Source organism: Lutra lutra, chromosome 1, assembly GCF_902655055.1.
Source record: "Lutra lutra chromosome 1, mLutLut1.2, whole genome shotgun sequence".
In the NCBI taxonomy this organism is placed as follows: Eukaryota; Metazoa; Chordata; class Mammalia; order Carnivora; family Mustelidae; genus Lutra; species Lutra lutra.
Window position 1 is genome coordinate 1,582,126 of NC_062278.1, and position 22,042 is coordinate 1,604,167.

Consider the following 22,042-nt stretch of genomic DNA (forward strand, 5'->3'; position numbering starts at 1 on the left):
TAGCCTGGCTCCAGCCAGAGACAAGGGGCCGGGCCGGGCAGGCCTAGCACAGGGCTCCTTCCCCCTGGTGCCCTGGTGGGGGGTGCAGGCTTTGGCGTTCCCGTGGGCGCGCTAAGCGAACGCGCGCAAGCTGTCGCTGGCGGACAGGTGCGCCCGCCTCAGACCACCTTCCTCCACCAGCGGTTGCTCCCGACAGGACATGAGGCTCCTCGTGAGGGCCAGTGGAGCCTTTTCCAGGAGTGGGGCTGCCTTCTGAGGCAACTCACGCACCGGGTCCCCTGTGCCCACCACAGATGGCTCACCACACCGGCCTTTGTTTCTTTTGCTCTGAAAAACGCACTCCCCACCCCCGCCCCCCTCCCCCGAGAGACCAGTGGGTGTGTCCGGGCTTGGCTGGCGAGCGGAAGCCAGCGGGGGACGAGGTTTACGTACTAGGGCATCGAGAAAGTGGACAGGCCCTTCTCAGTCCCTAAGGTAACATGCCCATCTTTGTCCCTGCCCCCCACCTACAGCAACCCCCTGGATGTCCTGAGCACTCCTCTTCCCTATGTGCTCCTGGGCCCCTCGGTGTCCTGAATGGCCCCTTCCCTATGTGCCTCTGGGTCCCTGAGCAGCCGCAGGCCCCTTGGTGCCCTGAGTACCTCTGACCCTGTTCCCCCCACCCCACCCCTCTGGTGTCCGGAGCAGCCCCCCACTGCCGTGGGGTCCCTTGGTGCCCTCACCGCCCCTCTTCCCGTGTGCACCCCTGGGCCCCTCGGTGCCCTGTGCACCCCCTGAATATTTGGCCTCCCCCCGCCCCCCGGGCCCTTTGGGGTCCTGAGCGCCCCTTGGCACTGCATTTGGCCTCCCCACCCTGCCCCCGGGGCCCTCCGTGCCCTGAGCACCCCCTTGTATATTTGCCCCCCCCCAGCCCCGGGCCCTTCGGTGTCCTGAGCGCCCCCGGGGTCGCTTGGCGCCCTGAGCACACCCCCCCTTCCGTGTGCGCCCCCGGGCCCCTCGGTGCCCTGAGCGCCCCCGCTGTCGGGCCCACCGGATGGCGCCGGCCCGCCCCGTGACGCATTTCCAACCACCAGGAACCTCGGCCCAGTAGAGCGCGCGCCCGACACCTCGGGGCGCGCGCATCGTGCACGCGCGCCACCACGTGACCTCACGGCAGCCAACCGGCGCGCAGGGATTTGGGGGGCAAAGCGCGGCCCCGCGAGCAGTTGCGGCGGGAGAGCGGCGGGCGGAGAGCGTGACTCGCCCGCTCCGGCGCTGCCTGCTTCCCGCCGCCGCCTCCCGCCGCTGAGCGCAGCCATGTCCGAGGAGAAGCCCAAGGTAAGGGCCGGCGGGCGCGGGCCGGGGCCCCGGGGTCGGCCCGCGCCCGCGCCGTCGCTGCCGCCCCCCCACCCCGGTCCCACGCGGGCCGGCCCGCCCCGGGCGCCCTCCGTGACCTCGGCGTGCCGGGGCTAGGCGGCGTCTGCGGGGCTTCCCCGCGCCCTGGGCCTCCCGCCCCTCCCCCCGCACGTCGCTCCCCTCCCCCTCTGGCCCGGCTCCGCCCCGCGGCGCGCCCCGCCCCGGCTCCGCCCCGCCCCGGCCCCGCCCCATCCAGGCTCCGCCCCCGCGGCGCGCCTCGCCCCACCGAGGCTGCGCCCGACGGCCCGGGTCCCGCCCCTCGGCCAGGCCCCGCCCCGCCGCTCCCGGGAGCCCCGCTGGGGCGGACGTAGAACGCCGCGCTGAGGAGACGCGGCCCTTGGAGGGCGCGGGCGGGGCATCCCCTGCCCGGACCCTCCCCGTCGGGGCGCTTCCTGTCGGAACCCGCCGTCTCCGGGACCCCCTGGCCACCTCCGGAGTCACCCACCCTCTACCCGCACCAGTCCTGTGCCGGGACCTGTCCCCGGCCTCGCCCTCGCCCGCTCCGTCCGGTTCCCCCGGGCCGCGCTTCTCCCAGACCTCCTTGCGGGGACCTTCCCGCCGCTGCGCCCCCCGCCCCTGCGGGCCGCGTATCCCCCGGCGGCGTCCGCGCGCCCCGCTCTGCCCTCGCAGGGCGCCGAGAGGGTGCACGCCGGGTCCCCGCGGGAGCCCCCCAACGGCCGGGCCTGCTGCGCCCCCGGTGTCCGCTCGGCTCCCCGCCCGCGTCTTCCGGTGGGCGCCGCGCCCCCCAGTCGTCGCGTCCCACCTCGGTCCTCCAGGTGTGCGCCACCGCCCCGGGACATCTTCCGTGCGCGCTCGTGCCTCCCGGTCGCCTCCGCGTCTGGGTCCTCCGGTGCGCGCCCCTCCCCATCCCCTCCCTTGGCATCCTCCAGTGCGCGCTCCCTTACCCAACCCGTTCCCCAGTGTGCGCCCCTCCCCCCACATCACCTGCCCCTCGCTGCGCTTCGGGTGTCCAGCTCAGCGCCCCCCCCCCCCCCCCCCCCCGGCGTCCTCCAGTGTGCGCCCCCTCCCCCGCCCCATCATGTTGTCCGGGTTTGTGCTCCTCCATCGTTTCTGGCTCCCTGGTCTGGGTTCCTCGCTCAGGTGCTGTGGCGGTTCTTAGCGAAGTGTGAGTTACGGTAACTGCTCTTGTCAAAAACAAGCGTTTGAGGCCGTTGGTCTGCACTCTTGGGGTCCATCGTTTTTGCCCAAGCGGAGCATCCGTTGAGGTGGGTGCTTCCCGCGTAGGGTTCTTCTGATCCCGGAGTCCCTGCCCCTCTGGGCTTCCGTGCACACAGCAGGCAGGGCTGGGGTGCGGTGGACCCTCGCGGAGCCCAGGGCCCTGCCCCCGTCCAGGCCTTGTGCAGGCTGGCCCCCTGCCCGCTGGGATTTCAGAGAAGGCCGAGCTCCAGAGCCTCCGCCTCTTGGCAGAGGCAGGTGAAGTTGTCTTTGCTTTCTGCCAGCTGGGCCTTTTACTCTAATTTCCCATCTTGGGTTGATTGCTTGCCGGGGGCAAATAGAAACGCCTTTAGGGTTTTTTCCGTGGCTTCCTCTTACTGAAGTTCCAGTACCGTGGGACAGCTCCAGCCCTCCTGACTTAGTGTCCTCAGACTTCCCTGCTACGTGGCCAGCTTCCCTGTGCGGAGTCAGGATAACCTCATTTGCGCTACTTCTGAACCGAGGAAAGCCTGTGCCTCCCAGGCCCGGAGAGAGAATGGGGGTGCACTTGTGGGCCATCGTGGTGCTGGGAAGAAAACCTGGGGGGTCAGCTGGGAAAACAGTGTCTGCCTCCTTTGGATAGCTGATGCAGGGGGTGACCTTGGTGATTTGCAGTCATTGTTTCTTTTTTTCTTTTACTGCTGGTTTACTAGGAATTCACCAGGGGTCTGGGACAGGCCGTTTGTTCTTGGTGTCCTTCCCTCAGGGAGAGCAGCTTGTGATGCTCCCTGCCGGCACCAGCCCGAAGTGTCCTCCCTAATTCTGCTGCCTTCCTGAACTGGCCTGCAGCCGCTGCCCTGTGTGTCTGTCTGCTCTGTGTTCAGGTCCCCGTGTCTGTCTTGACACTTTCATATCTTTTCGTTAAAAAAGCAAATGCATCCTCCATGCACCTGTGAAAGAACGGAGTTGGACCCTTACCTCACACCATATACAAAAAGCAGTTCAGATGGATCAGGGGCTGAAATGTAAGACCCACGGCAGTGAAACTCTTAGGAGAGAATGTAGGACAGTGGACTTCGCAGTGATTTCCTGGATAGGAAACCAGAGGACCAGCCACAAGGGAAAACAGCATCCCGACTCCTCGAGAATGAGACATTTTGTGCGTCCAGAGACACCGTCCCTGGGATCAGCAGCCGCCCGCAGAGGGGGAGATGTTTGCAAATCACGGGTCTGATCATGGATTAATATCCAGAATATGGAGGGCACTCCTCAAACTCAAGAGCAAAAAAGAACTTTATTCAGAAATGGACAAAGCTCTCCAGCAGACATCTCTCCAGACAAAGGTACACAAATGGCCACTGAGCCCATCGGCTCCGCTCAGTGTCACGAATGGAGAAGTGCGAATCAGAACTCCAGCGGCGGGGGTGGCTGCTCTCCGAAGTCAGACACAGCCCCCTGGTGAGCCCGCGCACGGCAGGCACGTCCAGTGTGCAGTCACAGCAGTGTGAGTATGGTGTTCCTACAAGAATTAAAAATAGAATCACCATTCGGAGCCACGATCCTCCTGGGTATTTGCCCCAAAGAACGGAAAGCGGGGTCTCCAAGAGTTACTTGTCCCCCCAAGCTCATGGCAGCATTATTCGTAACAGCTACAACATGGAAGTAATCCAGGGGTCCATGGAGGGATGAATACAGAGGAATGGACATGGGAAACGTGCCCCCCCCACCCCGTGTGGCAGAAGGACGTCAACACGGACCCCTGCCGTACTGGGTTTGAACCTCGAGGACATCATGCCAAGTGAAGTAAGCCGGTCCCAAAAGGACAAACACAGTGTGATCCACTCTCGTGAGATGCCCAGAGGGGATGGAATCACAGAGACAGAGAATGGGGGCACTGGGTGGAGGGGAGTTAGGGTTCAGTGGGCACAGAGTCCCAGTTCTGCCACGAGAACAGGGTTCTAGAGGTGGGTGTGATGAAGGTTGGAAGACGTCAGGTCTGCGTGTAATACCAGCCAGAAGCGGTTAGATGGTAGATTTTATGTTACATGTATTTTTTTTTTTTTAATTTATTTGGCAGAGGGAGAGAGAACACAGCAGGGGGAGTGGCGGGCAGAGGGAGAGGGAGAAGCAAGCCCTCCACTGAGCAGGGAGCCTGATGCGGGGCTCAATCCCTGGACCCCAGGATCATGACCTGAGCCAAAGGCAGGCACTTCACCACCTGAGCCACACAGGCACCTCTGTTATGTGTATTTTAACACAAAAAAATTGAAAAAAAAAAAAAGTCCTATCTCTAAATGTTTGTAAGTGTGGCGGCCTGGGTTGGATCCTGGAAGAGAGAAAGGCTGTTGGCGGGAAACCTGGGGAGATGTCAGGGAAGTGTGCATTGTGTTGCCAGTGCAGCCGCGAGCTCTGGGCTCCCAGGGGCACAGATGGAGAGTGGCACCAGGGGCATTCACGCGAGGGAAACCTGGCGAGGGGCGCGCACAGTTCCAGCTCTGGTCTGGCTGCTCCTTTTCTGTAAATGTACAATTATTCCAAATAAAACCTTTATTTGAAAAAAAAAAAAAAGCCCAACAAATGCATCCTTCATGTCTGGGGGATGCGTGCCCAGCTCCGCCCTGGTCGCGGGTCAGTGAGCACCCCACGTGCAGGGCCTGGTTGGCCACGGCGGCGTCTCTGTCCCAGAGAGGGAGGGTATCGGGGTGTCCGCATGCCTGTCCTGGCCCCGACCACAGCGTGCCCCAGCTGGTCCGCCTTCTGTGGCGCTGCTAGAGTCCTGCCTCGGGGGCTGCTGCTCGCCCAGCCCTGCACGTCCCTGGGAGCCCAGGCGCAGGGCCCTGCAGGAGGGAAGGGGAGACAGCCACGGGAGCGGGACAGATGGGTCCCCATTCTGCAGGACCCGCCGGAGCAAGACGGGTGTGTGTGAGGGCGGGAGGACGGGAACACAGTTCACATCCGACCTGACTTTCAAAGGGCCCCCGGCCGGCTTTCTCATTTTGTTCAAAAATAAAGGACTCCTGTCTTCCCAGATAGTGTCGGAGTAGTGAGATGGTCCTGTGCCCGCAGGATCCGCCGTAGGCACGCGGGAGAGGGGTGTGGCCCGTGGGGTGACCCCCCCAACACGGCCGCTGCCCTCGAGCTCCTGTCGTGGGCGGTGCTTGTCTCGTTTGTCGTCGTGGTCCGTGGAAGCGCGCGCGCTGGGATGTTGGAAGAGTCCTCCGACAGCAACGATCGGTCGTGGGTTTTTCCCAGTGTCATTAAGCAGATTCTGCCCTTTGAGCTCATAACCTGTGAATTCTGTCCACTTGTGTAGACGTTGGGAGCGTCCTGTGTCGAGACGAAGCGGTTGTGTTAGGGACTTGGGGCTGCCAGAGATGGATGAGCTGCTCCTAAACCCTTCCACCTAGCAGGTCCCGCCCGCGGCCCGTGAGCATGGTGGCCGTGTGGGGGCCGGTGCTGAGACGCAGTCTCGCTTGTGCTTGCAGGAGGGCGTGAAGACTGAGAACGACCACATCAACCTCAAGGTGGCCGGGCAGGACGGCTCCGTGGTCCAGTTCAAGATCAAGAGACACACCCCACTGAGCAAGCTGATGAAGGCGTACTGCGAGAGGCAGGTGCGTCCTCCCGTGCCGCGGCCCGGGGCTCCCATGCTGAGCCGTGGCTCCGCGACAGCAGGCGGTGTCGGCTGCTCCGGGCTTCGCTGTCCTGGATGCACGTGTGCATGTGTGCATGTGTGTGCACGAGGGTATTCCTGGAAGCGTGTGTGTGTGCACACGTGCGTGAGTGCATGAGCATGGCATATACGTGTACGAGTGTGCATGTGTGTTTGTGTGCATGTGCATGAGTGCATGTGGGTGCACGAGCGCATTCCTGGAAGCGTGTGTGCACAAGTGTGTGCGCACAAGTATGCATGTGTGCGAGTGCACGAGCATGCACACGTGTGCACGCGTGTTTGTGTGCGTGTGCGTGAGTGCAGGTGGTACAGGGTCTGTGCACGTGCATGCTCACCCCTCGCTGGCTGTGTCTTTCTGCTCCTGTTGCTGTTACATCATATGGCGGCCCAGGGCCTGTCCACAGCCCGGTCCCGCTGCCTGCCCCCCCGCAGTCAGGTGTGTGTGGCCGTGTCCTTCAGGGGCACAGTTGCAGAGTCGTGGACCGTGTGCTTCAATTGTTACTTCTGGCAGCGGCTGGAGCGTGTGCGTGGAGACACGGCCCTGCTCACGGTCGGGTTTGTGGAGAACCCTTGATACCTCCCTTGGCTTAGCGGCATCGCAGCCGTGGGCCGGGTCTCCAGCGCCCTCCCGCAGTGATGGCCTGGCCCTCTACGGTTGGTGTTGCCGTCACCGGCCCACACATGTCGCTCTTTTGGTTCTTGGTTCTCATTCACACGGGGACCTGAGATCCTCCACGTCCCTCCCTGCGGGGGCTTCTGTCCACATCGCTCTGCGGTGCGGGGTATGGGCTCCTGGACCAGGTCCTGCCCGGCCTCTTCTCCACGACGCCCTGGTCCTCTTAGCGGGAGGCAGCCTGTGTCCAAACGCTCTGGAAATCCTGCTGGCCTGTTCCCGTTCTTGGCTCTGCTGGTGGTGGCCTTGGGTCCTGTTGTTACAGAAAACGCTATAGGCACACAGCGTGCCTTCCTCGTGTCCCTCCCCGCCTTCCAGATCTGGTCTGAGAGGCCGTCCCTGCGTGTGGTTTTTCTGGGTGATCATGGTGAACTCATCACCCATGTTGTCCACCCGCTGCCTGGGGGGCTCGTCCCTGCAGTCCCTGCCGCCTCCTGTCCCTCCCTACCTGCCCTGCTGCCCTGGTGGCCGGGCCGTCCTCACAGAGCCCCCTCAGAACCCTTCTGGAGATGGTTTTGGCCCCCATCCTCTGTATTTTCTGGATTAATCTTCCTCTGTTTGGGCAGAGCATGTCTTCTGGCATCTTGCTGTGGGAGGTTTACAAAATGGAGCGTCTTTGAGACAGTGTGTGTCTGAAGGTGACTGACTTTTCATAAACCTCAGCGCGTCACCATTGGCTGCACGTTCTTACTACGTCGTCTTCTCCCCGTGTTGGTGTAGCAAGTGCAGTGAACATTCCAATTCTCGGTCCTTTGATGTAACTTTGCTCTTTTCTGAGAGATTTTAAGACCTAATTCTGTGTCCTGAAACGTCACTGTCATGGCTTTGAAGGGCGTGATTGTACCATTCACTTTCCTGGTGCGTTTTTTTCTCTTTCTTTCTTTCTTTCTTTATTTGACAGGCAGATATCACAAGTAGGCAGAGAGGCAGGCAGAGAGAGAGATGGAAGCAGGCTCCCCGCTGAGCAGAGAGCCCGATGCGGGACTCGATCCCAGGACCCTGAGATCATGACCTGAGCCAAAAGCAGAGGCTTAACCCACTGAGCCACCCAGGCACCCTATGTGTTTTTTCTTTTTCTTTCTTTTCCTTTTATTTTTAGAGTAATCAGTACACCAGCCGTGGGGCTTGAACTCGTCACCCTGAGATCAGGAGTCGCGGGCTTCACTGTGGAGCCGGCCAGGTGCCCCTCCATGTAGAAACTTGTTTTCAGTTCAGGAAATGTGACTGATGTTGGTCCTTCGAGGACGGTGCCCTCTCCTGTCCTGTCCCGTGTTCGGGACGCCCTTGCATCTTGGAGTTCCCTGTTCTGGACCGGTCACTCAGGAGCGTTTCTGCCCACCTGGCTTCAGGCTTGGTGCTTGACGTCGTTGGTTTTCTTCCTGGGAGGTTCTTCTGACTTTGTGCTCCCATCTTACTTGGGCTGGCCGGCCTCTGCCGTGATTTCTAATTTTCAAACGCGCTTCGTTCTCCCTTGTTCTCTGACGGTTGCTTTTTCCCAGCAGTGACTGTCTCTAGGATTTCCAGCGTCTGTGTCCTCCGGGCCCTCCCTGCCCGTGTCTGCAGACCCGTTCCTTCCTCGCTGGTCAGAGGCCCACACATCTGAGGCTTTCCGTCTCCAAGTCTATGGTTAGCTGCTCATATCTACGAGTGAGGCCCAAAAGCTGATGAAAAGCCACCTGCACAGAGCCCACAAGCCATGGTGGGGTGGCCTGCCAGCATTGGGGGGGTGCGGCGTGGGGGGTGCCTTGCAGGTGTCATGACCTGTGAGTCATTAAATTTCCCGGAAGCAGACCTCCCAGCCTCCTGTCTGCGTCCTGGGCGTGCAGCTGGACGGGCAGCTGGGGCTCGGCCAGTGGCTGGCCTCCATGCTGGCTGCTGTCACTTGTTCCTGGTGTTCTGAGCCCAGGGCTCAGAGCCCATCTCTCCGGAAAGTAGATCTTTTGCCCAGGGAATGGCAGTGCCTGGCTGCTTGGGACAGGGGGCCCCCAAGTTGGGGGTATGGAGGGACCTTTCTTGCACCAGTTTTCAGGCACTGCTGGAGCATCAGCGGTGAGCAGCCCTGAGCCTCTGGGGGCTCCGTGTTCTGTTGCCTCACCCACACCTGACCTTGGGGTGGTCTAGTATCTACGCTTGTGTCTGCTGGTCCCTCTCCTCTCCTGTTCTCTGCGTCCCTGTGCTTCATGCCTTGGGTTTTGGGTCAGATCTTTTCAGGAGGGAGCAGAGATGCTGCTTTCAGTCCTGCCTGTTGCGCTGGGGAGGAATCAGAGGTGCTTCTTGGGAAGGATCTTTGTCTCCCGGCCACACTTGTCCTGGCCTCGGGCGCAGCAGTCTGCGCGGGCTCCTCCCCGGCTGGGACTCACTCTCGGGCCTCCTTCCCGCCCACATGCAGCCCTGTGACCTGGGCCTCATTGCCGCCTGACCTTTTCTCTCTGGGACCTTCTTAAAGGTGGTGGCGCCAGCAGTGTGAACTTCTGGTTGCTTCTGGGGGGAAGTGGGGGCTGGAAGGTGTGAGAGCTGGGGTTTCTGGAAGTCTCCGTGCTGCACATCCCACAGCGCGTGGTAGGCCCGCCGGCTTGTTTTATAATCATGCGGGTCGTAAGGCTGTATGTTCTGAATTCTGATGTTTTGAGATAAATGTTTTCTGGAATTAACGTGTCACCTGGAAACACGAACGGTAACTGGTGTTTCTTTTCAGGGCTTGTCAATGAGGCAGATCAGGTTCAGGTTTGACGGGCAGCCGATCAACGAGGCAGACACCCCCGCGCAGGTAGGAAAGCCGGCGGCGAGCACCGGTGGGGTGGGGGGCTCCTGTCTCCACCGTGCCACGGGGGGTGCACTGGTCTGAGCACTGCTGGGCGGCCTCACGCACGATACGTGACGTTTCTTAATGATTTTAATCAGTTATTTAAGTTTTAAATTTGGGGTTCGCTTTTCAGAGGAGACAAGTTGGGCGTTGTCCCCCCGTGCTGGCAGATGGGGTGGAGGATGGGGTACCGGTGCCCGCGCCCCTGCCCCCTCTCCCAGTGCCCGCGCCTCGTCCGGGGTGCCGGACTGGCAGCTCCGCGGCCGGCCCGATTCTTGCGTCCTTCCAGTGCTGCGCCCCGGGGTCTGGGCTGGAGCAGCGAGAGCGGCGCAGACGACGTCACCCATCGTGCCGGCTCGCTCCCCGGGGCCCACCGCGCCCCTCTCCTGTTACCGCGCAGCACACTGCAGCGGGAGGGCTTTGGGCCTGGAGAGAAGGTGCTGAGCTTGGGGTGCTGCTGCTGCCGCCACCTGGGTGACCCTGTGATCCAGAGCCCCTGACCGTCTCGGAGTCTCCATCTTCTCTGTGAAGTGAGAGGATACCTGTTTTCGGTCCTGGGTTGTGAGAATCAGGCGGATGGGGCCACGTGACAGGACCGCTGAGCGACGGGCTGTGGGTGCCACTCCAGGAGCTCTCGCACCGCTCACCTGGGGTACTGGGCCACGGGAGGCTCCTGTGGGCTGGGGGGCTGGGGAAGCACCCTGGCCGTCTTGCCTGCCTGTCATTCTGGCTGCTGCTGGGGCCTGACGGGAAGGAGCCCTGCTGTCCCAGCCCTGCACCTCTGTCCTTCGGAGAGCGTCCCGGGGGAGCATTGGTGCTTCCAGCCTCCGCAGACTCTGAATGGGGGAGATAGGGGTAGACGTGTGAGCACCCTGTGCCAGGAGAGAAGAGCCGGCGGCAGGACACGTCTGCTCCAGCAGTGCTCTCTTGCTCTAGCAGACCCTGCTTGTGGGATGTGGCTTTGTTTGGGGTCCACGGGCATGACCTGCACCGTTCGTTAGATGCTCCTAAGTGGGATGGGATTGGGGGTCACGGCCAGTCAAAACTTGAGACACTTGTTTATTTTTTAATGAGACTTACTTTTCTTTCTGAAGACTTCATTTTTTTAAAAAATTATTTTATTTTTTAATTTATCTTATTTATTTGACAGAGAGAGAGAGAGAGAGAGATATCACAAGTAGGCAGAGAGGCAGAGAGAGAGGGGGAAACAGGCGCCCCACTGAGCAGAGAGCCTGAGGTGTGGGACTCGATTTCAGGACCCTGGGATCATGACTTGAGCTGAAGGCAGACACTTAACCCACTGAGCAACCCAGGTGCCCCTGAAACTTCATTATTTTTAAGCGATCTGTACACACAGTGTGGGGCTTGAACTTAACAACCCTGAGGTCACATGTCCCATTCCTGATGACTGAGCCAGGCCCGTGCCCCCAGAGGCTTAGTTTTTCTAAGTCCTTAGGTTTGAACATCTTTTGTGAGTTTTGTGGGGGGAAGCTTGGGGGATGAGTAGGGCTCACGGGAAGTCCACAGCCGGGCATCTGTCCCTGTGTGACGCGCACAGGTGTGACCAGGCTGGACGGTGTCCTCCGAGGGGAGGAAGACCGCGTAGTGAGCCTGAGTATTTGCTCGGGAGGACTTGGCATTCCAGGGATGGTGAGGAAACTAACCACTCTCCCCTCTCTCACCGCACCCCCGGCAGCTGGAGATGGAGGACGAAGACACCATTGATGTGTTCCAGCAGCAGACGGGAGGCTCGCCCGAGAGCGGCTGTGTCTAAGGGCGCCCCCTCTACAGGGACTGTCCCCACCGTGTCATCGTCCTTGCGTCTGCTGTTGAATAGTGAACGAGAGACCGTGCCCATCACAAAGGAGTCTGTGGAAACCCAAGGACGGTCACCAAAACAACTTCCCTCTCTTTTGACATTTGGCGAGGGCAACTCAGAACTGTCTGTAGGGGGGAGCCCACAGCTGGAATCGGGCCGGTCGCACTTGTCTTTGTTGGGGTGAAATGTGTTCTGAGGGTTTTGGGGTTTGTTTTGCTTTCATTTTTGTCCTTTCCCCCCTCCAATTTTGCTCCCCGACTTGTGGTCTGAATGTCCACTTGCAGTCTAGGTGGGGACCTGCCCACAGGGGTCGGCCTCCCCACCCCACTGCTTGTTGGAGAGCTCACAGCACCGCGGTGGGGGCGCTTCTGTTGGACAAGTTTGGGGGCAGCTTGGAGAAGGGAGACAAACTTTCCCTCTTTCGTGTAGGCACAGGTTTTTTAAATGCTGAGAAGCATTGCGTTTCAGGATGTGGTGAAGTTGAAGGGAAGATACTGAAATGCTTTTTAAAAGGTGAAAAGGAAAATAAGCAGATCCTTTGGCAACATGGCCCTGGGCATGGACACTCACTGCCTGGCGTCTGGGGCCGCAGAGACAGGCCTTTCCCCTTCCTAGAGAAGAAAGCCACCCCCAAGGGTCTCCCTTGGTCATAGGGCCCTGGCCTCACGTTTCTCTCCTCTGAGTAATTATGGTCTCTCTAAAAACAGGATTCAGTATTGCTGGGTATGCACTTGTTTTCATGTGAAAGGCCTGATTCCGAGTGTCTTTATCCACGAAGCCCACGGAAAGCTGACTCCATGTCGCCCTGATGGACGTGGGCTATGCTGCTTTCCAAATAGGTGTGGGACTTAAGCTTTAGTACGTGATCTCGGTTCTGTGAGGTTTTGGGATGCACCAATTAAACGGATAGTTTTCCTCCTGTCTTTGTGTATGGACCCACTGCTGCCTTGTTCTAGTCACCAAGCGTGACCATGACTGTCATCTCTTGCTTGCCTGAAATCTCGCTGAAGGTGTTTGCATTTCCTTTATGTCCTGCTCTTTGGGCGTGGGGAGGGGGTAGTCTGCTGGCTCTGTTCTGTTCGTTCACCGATTTGTACATTATTTGTTGTCCTTTGCTACTGTAAACAGTAAATATAGTTTGGTATTCCGTCTCCGGGCTTGTAATAAGTACTGCCTTTGGCCTTGGGCCATACTGTCACAGTGCCCCATCCGTATGGACCATTCAGGGAGGCCACTGGCATTTTCAGGCTAGTTGGTGAAAAGGGAGTGTTCACCTGATGGTCACCCTCTGTGCCCTGGCAGGTCACACATGCCAGTCCTGGCCATCCCCCTCCTTCCTCACGAGCTCTCCCAGCCTGTGGCTGGGAACTGGCATCGTGACACATTTCTTCTCCAGAGCATCATCTGGATGGATGGGGACCTAAGTTTGGGCTTCTCAAGGTTGTTGGTGTTTGAAGATAAGACTCGTCCTCTGTGCAGTGCGTGGCCCACCCATCCGAGAAGCTGGTGTTGGCATACATTTTGTGTGCTTCTACCCTAAAATATGCACACTCGGGAGGTGTGTTTGCATTGACAAATTTCATTTAGTTCAGCAGACACGGACTGTCATGCTCGGGCATTAACGCTGCTCCACGAATGAACGAGATGGAAACTGCTTGCCCTTGTGGAACGTGTTTTCTGGGTGCAGGGGGCAGACAGTAACGAGCAATTCCGTGTGATGCTTGTATATGGTACAGGACGTTCCACAGTAACTTCTACACAGGAGTGTAGGATGTAGGTAGGACATACGTGCTGTAGACGCAACTTTTTTTTTAAGGTTTTATTTATTGAGGGGGAGGGAGCACAGGCAGGGGGAGCAGCAGAGTCAGAGGGAGAAGCAGACTCCCCACGGAGCAGGGGATCCTGGGATCGCGACCTGAGCAGAAGGCAGAGGCTTGACCAGTGGAGCCACCCAGGCCCTGAAACTTTTCTAAGGTTTAAGGTGTGTAAATCTTTGCACGGCAGAGCCACAAAATATGAAGTTTGCTTACTTTCTTAATCGTTCAGAATGGGGTTCTGAGAAGCATGACTGGGTCAGCACATCACAGTGGGCCCACTGGGAACAGACCACCATAATATTAAGAAAGGACTCATTTACCCCAGTGCACATTACACAACGGTGGGGGAGCCGGAGGGGTGGGGGTGGGGAGGGGTGCTTGGAAGGCGCTGGTCCCTCCGGAGCCAGCAGCCGGGTCACGCAGCTTTGCTCCCTCAGACCTCCCTGGCGCCCTGCCCTCCGCGCGCCCGCGGTGATGGGGAGCCCCTCGCTGTCGCGGGGGAGAACCACCGCAGTCCGCGACCTCTCGGACCCACAGCCCCCGAAGCTCTCCGCTGATTGCATTTGGGCCCGAAAGTCACCCTGAAACGGCCCTTGCCACGCGTGCTTGGCCCTGCAGGTGCGGCCTTCGGTCCCCAACCGCCTCCACAGGGTCACATTTACAAGGACCCCCGCGCGATGCGATCTCCGCCAGCAGCCGCCCGCCCTGCCCCCGCCCCTGTCCCCGTCCCTGCCCGCGACCGCCGGGCACCATGTCCGCCTTTCATCCAGGGTCCTGTCCCGGTCCCGTCCCCAGGCCGCCGTCCTCCGTCCCCGGTCCCGCCCCCGCGCGGTCCCCCGAGCGCACCTTCCCGAGGCCCGGCCAGTGTGATGCAACAGGCGGCCGACACACCGTCTCCGGGCGCCGCGGCTCCGGGTTTTCCGGGACACCCGGCCGACGGGAGGCGGATCACCGCACGCGACCCGGACCCCCAGAGCGGCCGAGGCCCTGACGGTAGCTGGGGACCCGGGACCCCGACGCCCGGACGTCCCCGACGCCGCACCTGCGCCGCTGCCCTCGGCAACCTCGCCACTGCGCAGGCGCCCCCCGCGCCCCGGAAGGGTTTCCGGCCCCGGCGGCGACCCGGAAGCAGCCCGCGGCGGGCGGGAGGGGACCTGCGCTTAGGAGGCGAGGCCGACGGCACAGCTGTTGCCGGGACGATGGCGGGGACGGCGCTCAAGAGGCTGATGGCCGAGTACAAACGTGAGTGAGGGGAGGGGCCCGCGCGCCTTCTCCCGCCCTCACCCCTGGCCCCGCACCCCTCGTCCGTGGACCCCGCGCCCCCGCCTCCCGCCCTCTCCCCTGACCCCGCGCCCCCTGCCCCCCTCCTCCCTCCCACATCCGCGGCCCTGCGTCCCCTCCTCCGGCCCCGGTTCCCGGCTGTGGCCCGGCGGGCTGGGCGCGGGCGGAGCTGGGGGCGACGGGGAGGTACTGGACTGTTGAACCCCTGAGTCATGCCGCCCGTTGGCCACCGGGAGCGGGGAGTTCCGTTCCCGTAAGTCGTGGGCGGTGGCCGAGTCTCCGCGCGTCCTGTGCCGGCGCCGCCGGCTGCGCACGGTGAGCATCGCTGCAAGAGTGGAGTTGGGGGGCTGCGTCCGTGTCTGCGTCCGTGTCTGCATGTGTCCGTGTCTACGTGTGTCTGTGTCTGCATCCGTGTCTGCGTGTGTCCGTGTCTGCATCTGTGTCTGCATGTGTCCGTGTCTGCGTCCGTGTCTGCATGTGTCCGTGTCTACGTGTGTCCGTGTCTGCATCCGTGTCTGCGTCCGTGTCTACGTGTGTCCGTGTCTGCGTGTGTCCGTGTCTGCGTGTGTCCGTGTCTGCGTGTGTCTGTGTCTGCATCCGTGTCTGCATGTGTCCGTGTCTGCGTGTGTCCGTGTCTGCATCCGTGTCTGCGTCCGTGTCTACGTGTGTCCGTGTCTGCGTGTGTCCGTGTCTGCATCCGTGTCTGCGTGTGTCCGTGTCTGCATCCGTGTCTGCGTGTGTCCGTGTCTGCGTGTGTCTGTGTCTGCATGTGTCTGTGTCTGCATGTGTCGGTGTCTGCATCCGTGTCTGCATGTGTCCGTGTCTACGTGTGTCCGTGTCTGCATCCGTGTCTGCGTCCGTGTCTGCGTCCGTGTCTACGTGTGTCCGTGTCTGCGTGTGTCCGTGTCTGCGTGTGTCCGTGTCTGCGTGTGTCCGTGTCTGCATCCGTGTCTGCATGTGTCCGTGTCTGCGTGTGTCCGTGTCTGCATCCGTGTCTGCGTCCGTGTCTACGTGTGTCCGTGTCTGCGTGTGTCCGTGTCTGCGTGTGTCCGTGTCTGCGTGTGTCCGTGTCTGCATCCGTGTCTGCGTGTGTCCGTGTCTGCATCCGTGTCTGCGTGTGTCCGTGTCTGCGTGTGTCCGTGTCTGCATGTGTCTGTGTCTGCATGTGTCGGTGTCTGCATCCGTGTCTGCATGTGTCCGTGTCTACGTGTGTCCGTGTCTGCATCCGTGTCTGCGTCAGTGTCTACGTGTGTCCGTGTCTGCGTGTGTCCGTGTCTGCGTGTGTCCGTGTCTGCATCCGCGTCTGCGTGTGTCCGTGTCTACGTGTGTCCGTGTCTGCGTCCGTGTCTGCATGTGTCCGTGTCTACGTGTGTCCGTGTCTGCGTCCGTGTCTGCGTCCGTGTCTACGTGTGTCCGTGTCTGTGTGTGTCCGTGTCTGCGTCCGTGTCTGCGTGTGTCCGTGTCTGCGTGTGTCCGTGTCTGCGTGTGTCCGTGTCTGCATCCGTGTCTGCGTGTGTCCGTGTCTGCGTGTGTCTGTGTCTGCATCCGTGTCTGCATCCGTGTCTGCATGTGTCCGTGTCTGCGTGTGTCCGTGTCTGCATCCGTGTCTGCATGTGTCCGTGTCTACGTGTGTCTGTGTCTGCATCCGTGTCTGCATGTGTCCGTGTCTACGTGTGTCCGTGTCTGCATCCGTGTCTGCGTCAGTGTCTACGTGTGTCCGTGTCTGCGTGTGTCCGTGTCTGTGTGTGTCCGTGTCTGCATCCGTGTCTGCGTGTGTCCGTGTCTACGTGTGTCCGTGTCTGCATCCGTGTCTGCATGTGTCCGTGTCTGCGTGTGTCCATGTCTGCATCCGTGTCTGCGTCCGTGTCTGTGTCCCTGTCTGCATGTGTCCATGTCTGCATCCGTGTCTGCGTGTGTCCATGTCTACGTGTGTCTGTCTGCATCCATGTCTGCATCCGTGTCTGCGTCCGTGTCTGTGTCCCTGTTTGCATGTGTCCGTGTCTGCATCCGTGTCTGCGTGTGTCCATGTCTACGTGTGTCTGTGTCTGCATCCACGTCTGCGTCCGTGTCTGCGTCCGTGTCTGTGTCCATGTCTACATGTGTTCGTGTCTGCATCCCTGTCTGCATCCATGTCTGTGTCCGTGTCTGCGTCCGTGTCTGCGTCCGTGTCTGCGTGTGTCTGTGTCTGCATCCGCATCCGTGTCTGCGGGTGTCCGTGTCTGCGTGTGTCCATGTCCGTGTTTGCGTGTCTGTGTCTGCGTGTGTCTGTGTCTTTGTGTGTCTGTGTCCGTGTCTATGCCCGTGTCTGTGTCCATGTCTTCCTGTGTCTGTGTCTGCGTCCGTGTCTCTGTCTGCGTCAGGGTCTGTGTCCGTGTCTGCGTCCGTGTCAGTGTCTGTGTGTGTCAGTGTCAGTGTCTGTGTCCGTGTCTGTGTCCGTGTCTGCATCTGCGTGTGTCTGTGTCTGTGTCAGTGTCAGTGTTAGTGTTCGTGTCCGTATCCGTGTCACTGTCTGTGTCAGTGTCTGTGTCCGTGTCCCTGTCAGTGTCAGTGTCTGTGTGTCAGCGTCCGCGTCTGTGTAAGTGTCCGTATCCGTGTCACTGTCTGTGTCTGTGTCAGTGTCTGTGTCCGTGTCCCTGTCAGTGTCAGTGTCTGTGTCAGTGTCTGTGTGTCAGCGTCCGCGTCTGTGTAAGTGTCCGTGTCCGTGTCACTGTCTGTGTCTGTGTCAGTATCAGTGTCAGTGTCAGTGTCAGTGTCTGCGTCCGTGTCCGTGTCACTGTCAGTGTCAGTGTCTGTGCCTGTGTCAGTGTCTGCGTCTGCGTTAGTGTCAGTGTCTGTGTCTGTGTCTGGCTCCTGTCACGTGGAGCCCTGCACCCACGCCACGGGGGAGCCTGTGGGGAAGTGGGGAAACCGACGGGGCGCCCATAGGTTGAGACCAAAGCTGCAGCTGGAGGAAAAGTGCCTTGTGATGTGCTGGCAGCGACAGGTCAGATTTGGGCTTCGTTCCGAGGGAGTGGCGTGTCGTTCTTCCGGGGGTGCTCGGAGACCTGGGCGCTTGCTGAACCAGGGAAGTGTCTGATGTCTGGGAGAGCAAAGCGGAGCCAAGATGCGGGAACGTTCCGTGTCCTGCCTGTTTCCAGCGGAGCGCTCCCGCGGAAGAGCTGGCAGAAGTCATGGCCCCAGCAGGTGTGTGGAACGTGTCCCCAGCTGCTGCTGGACACAGGCCACAGCCCGCCTGGGGTGGAGAGCAGGGCCTCCATGGCCACCGTCAGGGGGTGCACCTGCTGCTGCTTAGCAGCTCGTGGCCCAGTGTGGCCTTCACTTCTGCCTCGGCTGCTCTGGGAGGATTCGTTGGGTGGCTCTCGGTTCTCCAGGCTGTTGCTGTGATGACCCGGAGGACGCCTTCAGAAGGTTGGAAATGAGCCAGAGTAACTGGTGAATGTGCGGGGAGCCCAGTGCCCTAACCAGCTGGCCCTGCGCAGGGAGAGCCCGCGTGTGGCTGCCCCAGGCCAGCGGGGGGCAGAGGTGGGCTCATTAGGATACGGGTTTCCTTACTGCTGCCGGCCCTGTCCTCTGCTGTGGGAGCGTGCTCGGGGGACAGAGTGGAAACAGAGGGTTGGGTAGGAGTGGGACGCTGCTGCCTCTGCCTCCTCGTGGGCAGCCCGGCTGGGGTGGTGCGCGCAGGGACGCCTGTCATTCTTGCCGTGCTGGTCGGTGTTTCTCGATTTGCTTTAGTCCGTTCAGTCCCAGTTCTGGGCTGCAACGAGCATCACTGTCTCCGGTCTATAGGAAGGGATCAGTGGAGCCTGTGCGGGGGATGAGGTTCAGGCTGCTGCTCTGACCCCGTCTCTGCACTGTTGAACTTGTATTTGCTGAGGATAGTTGCATTAGGAAAGATTATTTTGGCTTTTACTGGGTTTACAAAAACCTCATCCGTTATTTCAACACTCCTGTCATTTGCAGTAATGAAATGCAAGTAACACTTGACTTCCAGAGTTGTACCATATGTGTTTTTCTGTGTTAATGTGACGTCTCGGGGTAGTTGTGGAAGCCGGAACCTCGCCAGCATCTCCGTAAGCTCACTTGCCCCTGCTCCACCCGCCAGACCCGAGTCTAGCGCTGCGGGGGGCACTCTGGAGGTGTGGCTTGGAGGTTACCGAGTAGCCGACTTACAGGTCAGGAGATTAACCTGGATTATTGGGGTACAACCCAATAATCCCCCAAAACTGTAGAGGAAGGAGGAGGGGTGAGGCGGGAGGGGAGGTTCGGGAAATTCAAAGCAGGAAGAGGACTCCCCCTGCCGTGGCTGGCGTGGAAGATGCACGGGAGGCCAGGAACCAAGGAACGGGGGTGGCCCTTAGGACCTAGGACTGATCCCTGGGGAGCCTCTGTCCTACAGCCGCAGGGACCTGAGTTCTCCTAAGAACCTGAGTGTATTTGGGGTGGCACCCTGCCAGGTAGCCCTACCTTGACGCTGTCCCATGAGACTCTAAGCGGAGAACCACCTGTCCCTTGTGACACATACAAACTGGGATGTCATCTGTAGGTGGTTTGCTGTTTTTTATTTTTTTAAGGTTTTTATTATTTGAGAGAGAGAGCAAGTGTGGGGTCGGGGCGAGGGGGGCGGGGCAGAGGGAGAGGGAGAAGCAGACCCCCCCCCCAGAGCAGGGAGCCTGAGTGGGACTTGATCCCAGGACCCTGAGACCATGACCTGAGCCGAATTCACTGACTCAGCCACTCAGGTGCCCCAAGTGAGTGCTGTTCTAAGCCATTGAGTTTGTGGTGACATCGGAGGAAAACGAATACAGTATGTCACCGAGGGGAGTTCTGTTGTTGCTGTATCTAGAAACATCATAAAATTCCAGTTAGCCTCATCTTTTGTGGATTAGCATCTCATTTGTCTCACCACACTTGAGAGTGACGCGTCCGTCGTGTGGGTGGACTTTGTAGAACCAGCCTCTCTGTGACGTGAGGTTTCAGAAGGTGATTGCGAGAGGGCCCGGGCGTACTTTTTCATATTTGGGAATAGTCCCAGAGCTGCAGAGATTTGTGGGCTGTAGAACCTTGGATGGGGTTCTGTTCGGCCCCCAGTTTTCCCATCTTGCAGGAAATTGAATCAGAGGCAGAATGCTTTGCCTCGGTGCTTACAACCAGAAAAAGGAGAGTCAGAAAAAGAACCCAGATTTTTTTCTTTTGTATTTTTAAAATTTATTTTATTTTTATTTTTAAAGTAAGTTCCACACCCAGCCTGACGAAGACTCGAGCTGAGATCACGGGGTAGACACTCAGCTGACGGAGCCACCAGGCGCCCCAGATCCCATGTGGATCTTTTTTGTGTTTTATTGTCACACATCCAGCCTTCCTGACGAGCATGTGAAGTGGACTCAGGTATTGGGTTTTGGGGTCTCCTTAGCAAAGTAGCGCTGGCCGAGTGCCTTCACGAAGCAGGAATTCGTTCTGCGGCTCTTCTGGGGGCCCGAAGGCCCAGACCAAGGTGTCGGCAGGGCCACGCTCTGCAGGCATTAGGGGGTCCTTCTCGGCCTCCGGCAGCTTCTGGTGACTGCCAGGAGCCCTTGCTGCTCCTTGCTGTGGCAGTGTAACTCCCCTCTCCGCCTGTCTTCGCGTGGCTGTCTTCCCTCTTAGGGAGCTGCCAGGCATCGGCTTAGGAACCCCCTCGTCCAGTGGGGCCCTCCCTCAGCAGGATCACCATCACACAAGGTTGCAGTCACAGACTCTAGGGGATGTGCTCCGCCTGGGACGTACTGAATAAGAACTGCAAACTTGAACATGGAGAACTGAACGCCTGCCCTGCCCGCACCAGTCCCCCTGTGTTGGGCCGGCAGCCCCCTTCTTCCATGTTTTTTGGGCCCAAAACCTTAGATTCACCCTTAATGACTCCTTTTGTTTTCTTTTCCCGTGGAACCTGTTGTCTGACCTTCAGGCTTTATCTGGGGTCCCACGCTGGGCCCAGCCGCTCAGCTGTGGCCTGCGTTACAGCCAGGATAGTCCTGAAGGGTCTTCTCTTCTGCCCTTGCCCTGCTTTGTTCTCTGCACAGCGGGAGGAGAGCCCCTTCCAGCTTGTCAGCTCACGTCCCTCTGCCCAGCGCCTTCTGTTGCTGTGAGAACCAGAGGCCTTGCAGTGAGCCCTGCCTCTCTGACCTTCTCTGACCCTGGTGTCCTTACCCCACCGGCTGCCTCCTGGGCACCCCTCTCCCCTGGGCATCAGCACTTTCTTCCCCTGGGTACCTGCTCCCCTGCTCCCCTGCAGAAGCCTTCCCTGAACCCCCTGAACCCCCAGACAGCCCCTCCGGTTGCTGTCCTTTCTCCCTGGCAGTATCCCTTTTGAACTTTTCAAAAACACTTCTGGGTTGTGAAGTGTGTTGTACATGTGAAGGTAGATGGGTCTGTTCAGATGGAAAATGGAACGGACATCTGCACCCAGGGCACCCACCCTAAGAAGCAGCGTTAGCGGCAACTGGAAATCTTTGTGCTGCCGCCCCCCCACCCCCGCAGGTTACTGCCGAAGTCTAGTAACGGGCTCCTTTCCTTTTCTTTGTAGTTTTACTGCTTAATGGGCTTCCAGGCAACATACTGTCCGTTTTTGCCTGCTGTTGTCTTAATAATTGAGATGGAATCGTGCAGTGTGTGTTCTAAGCACTGATTCTGAGAGTTAGGCCTGTCCTAGCCTACAGCTGTGGTTCCTTTTCACTGCCGGGTGGTGGTCTAGGTCGTGAAGAAGCCGGAATTCACCCCGTCCTTTATGGGTGCGCGTTTGGGTTGTTTCCAGTTTTCATTTATATGTGTGTGTGTGTGTGTGTGTGTGTGTGTATGTGTGTATGTGTATACATGGGTCTATATATATATATGTGTATATGTGTATGTGTGTATATGATGCTGGTGGCCATGGCCGATGCGTTTGTGCAAAGTCTGTATCCGGGGCGTAAGACAGCCATGGAGCTCGTAATCCATGTAATCCGCGTTCCTGGCTCGTGCCAGCCTGGTTCCCTGTGTGCTTGTCACTGTGCACATTGCCTTGAACACTCCCTGACGCCTTGGTGGGACACGGTCTGCGGCGGGCACGGCCGTGTCTAAGGACATGGTCCCTTGTGGTTTTGTGTGCTGTGATGAAAGTTGAGCGTCCTGTCACGTTTGTAGGTGGCTTATGTGTTTTCCTTTGTGAAATGTCCGTTTTGTCTTTTACCAAATTCCCAGAGAGTGGTTTGTTGTTTTCTTATTGATTCGTAGGTGTTCTTTGCATGTTCTCTATTCCTTTACGTGTCCCTGGCCCCTTGTTGGTTACGTATGTTGTAAGTGTTTTATCCGTTTGTTCTTTGTCTTCGTTCAGCCTTTGCGGTGTCTTTCTCCCCAGCCGTCTTTTTTTTTCTTTTTAAAGCTGTTTCGTTAAGGTTTAACTTACATACAACACGTT

General features: G+C 59.2%; 3 protein-coding genes across 4 annotated transcripts in view; all 3 read left to right on the forward strand.

Annotated features, from left to right (window-relative positions):
• The window catches only part of PTTG1IP (PTTG1 interacting protein), a 31,334-nt gene extending 27,328 nt beyond the window's left edge, over window positions 1–4,006 (forward strand). Inside the window, exon 9 of the transcript XR_007125209.1 lies at window positions 3,996–4,006. The gene's annotated coding sequence lies outside the window, so the exon portion shown is untranslated. The remainder of the gene's footprint in view (window positions 1–3,995) is intronic.
• SUMO3 (small ubiquitin like modifier 3) lies at window positions 1,161–12,669 on the forward strand. Its single transcript, XM_047718340.1, has 4 exons — window positions 1,161–1,317; window positions 6,036–6,164; window positions 9,592–9,663; window positions 11,396–12,669. Exons 1-4 carry the CDS (start codon window positions 1,297–1,299, stop codon window positions 11,471–11,473), a joined length of 300 nt encoding a protein of 99 aa, XP_047574296.1. The 5' UTR covers window positions 1,161–1,296; the 3' UTR covers window positions 11,474–12,669.
• A 1,765-nt stretch (window positions 12,670–14,434) lies between these two features.
• The window catches only part of UBE2G2 (ubiquitin conjugating enzyme E2 G2), a 36,867-nt gene continuing 29,259 nt past the window's right edge, over window positions 14,435–22,042 (forward strand). The window contains exon 1 of one of the 2 annotated variants that reach the window (XM_047718365.1): window positions 14,435–14,577. In XM_047718365.1, coding sequence (XP_047574321.1) covers window positions 14,535–14,577 — 43 coding nt within the window. In that variant the 5' untranslated portion in view covers window positions 14,435–14,534. Of the gene's footprint in view, window positions 14,578–14,912; window positions 14,932–22,042 lie in introns of those variants that run through there. The other variant, XM_047718374.1, reaches the window with a different exon arrangement.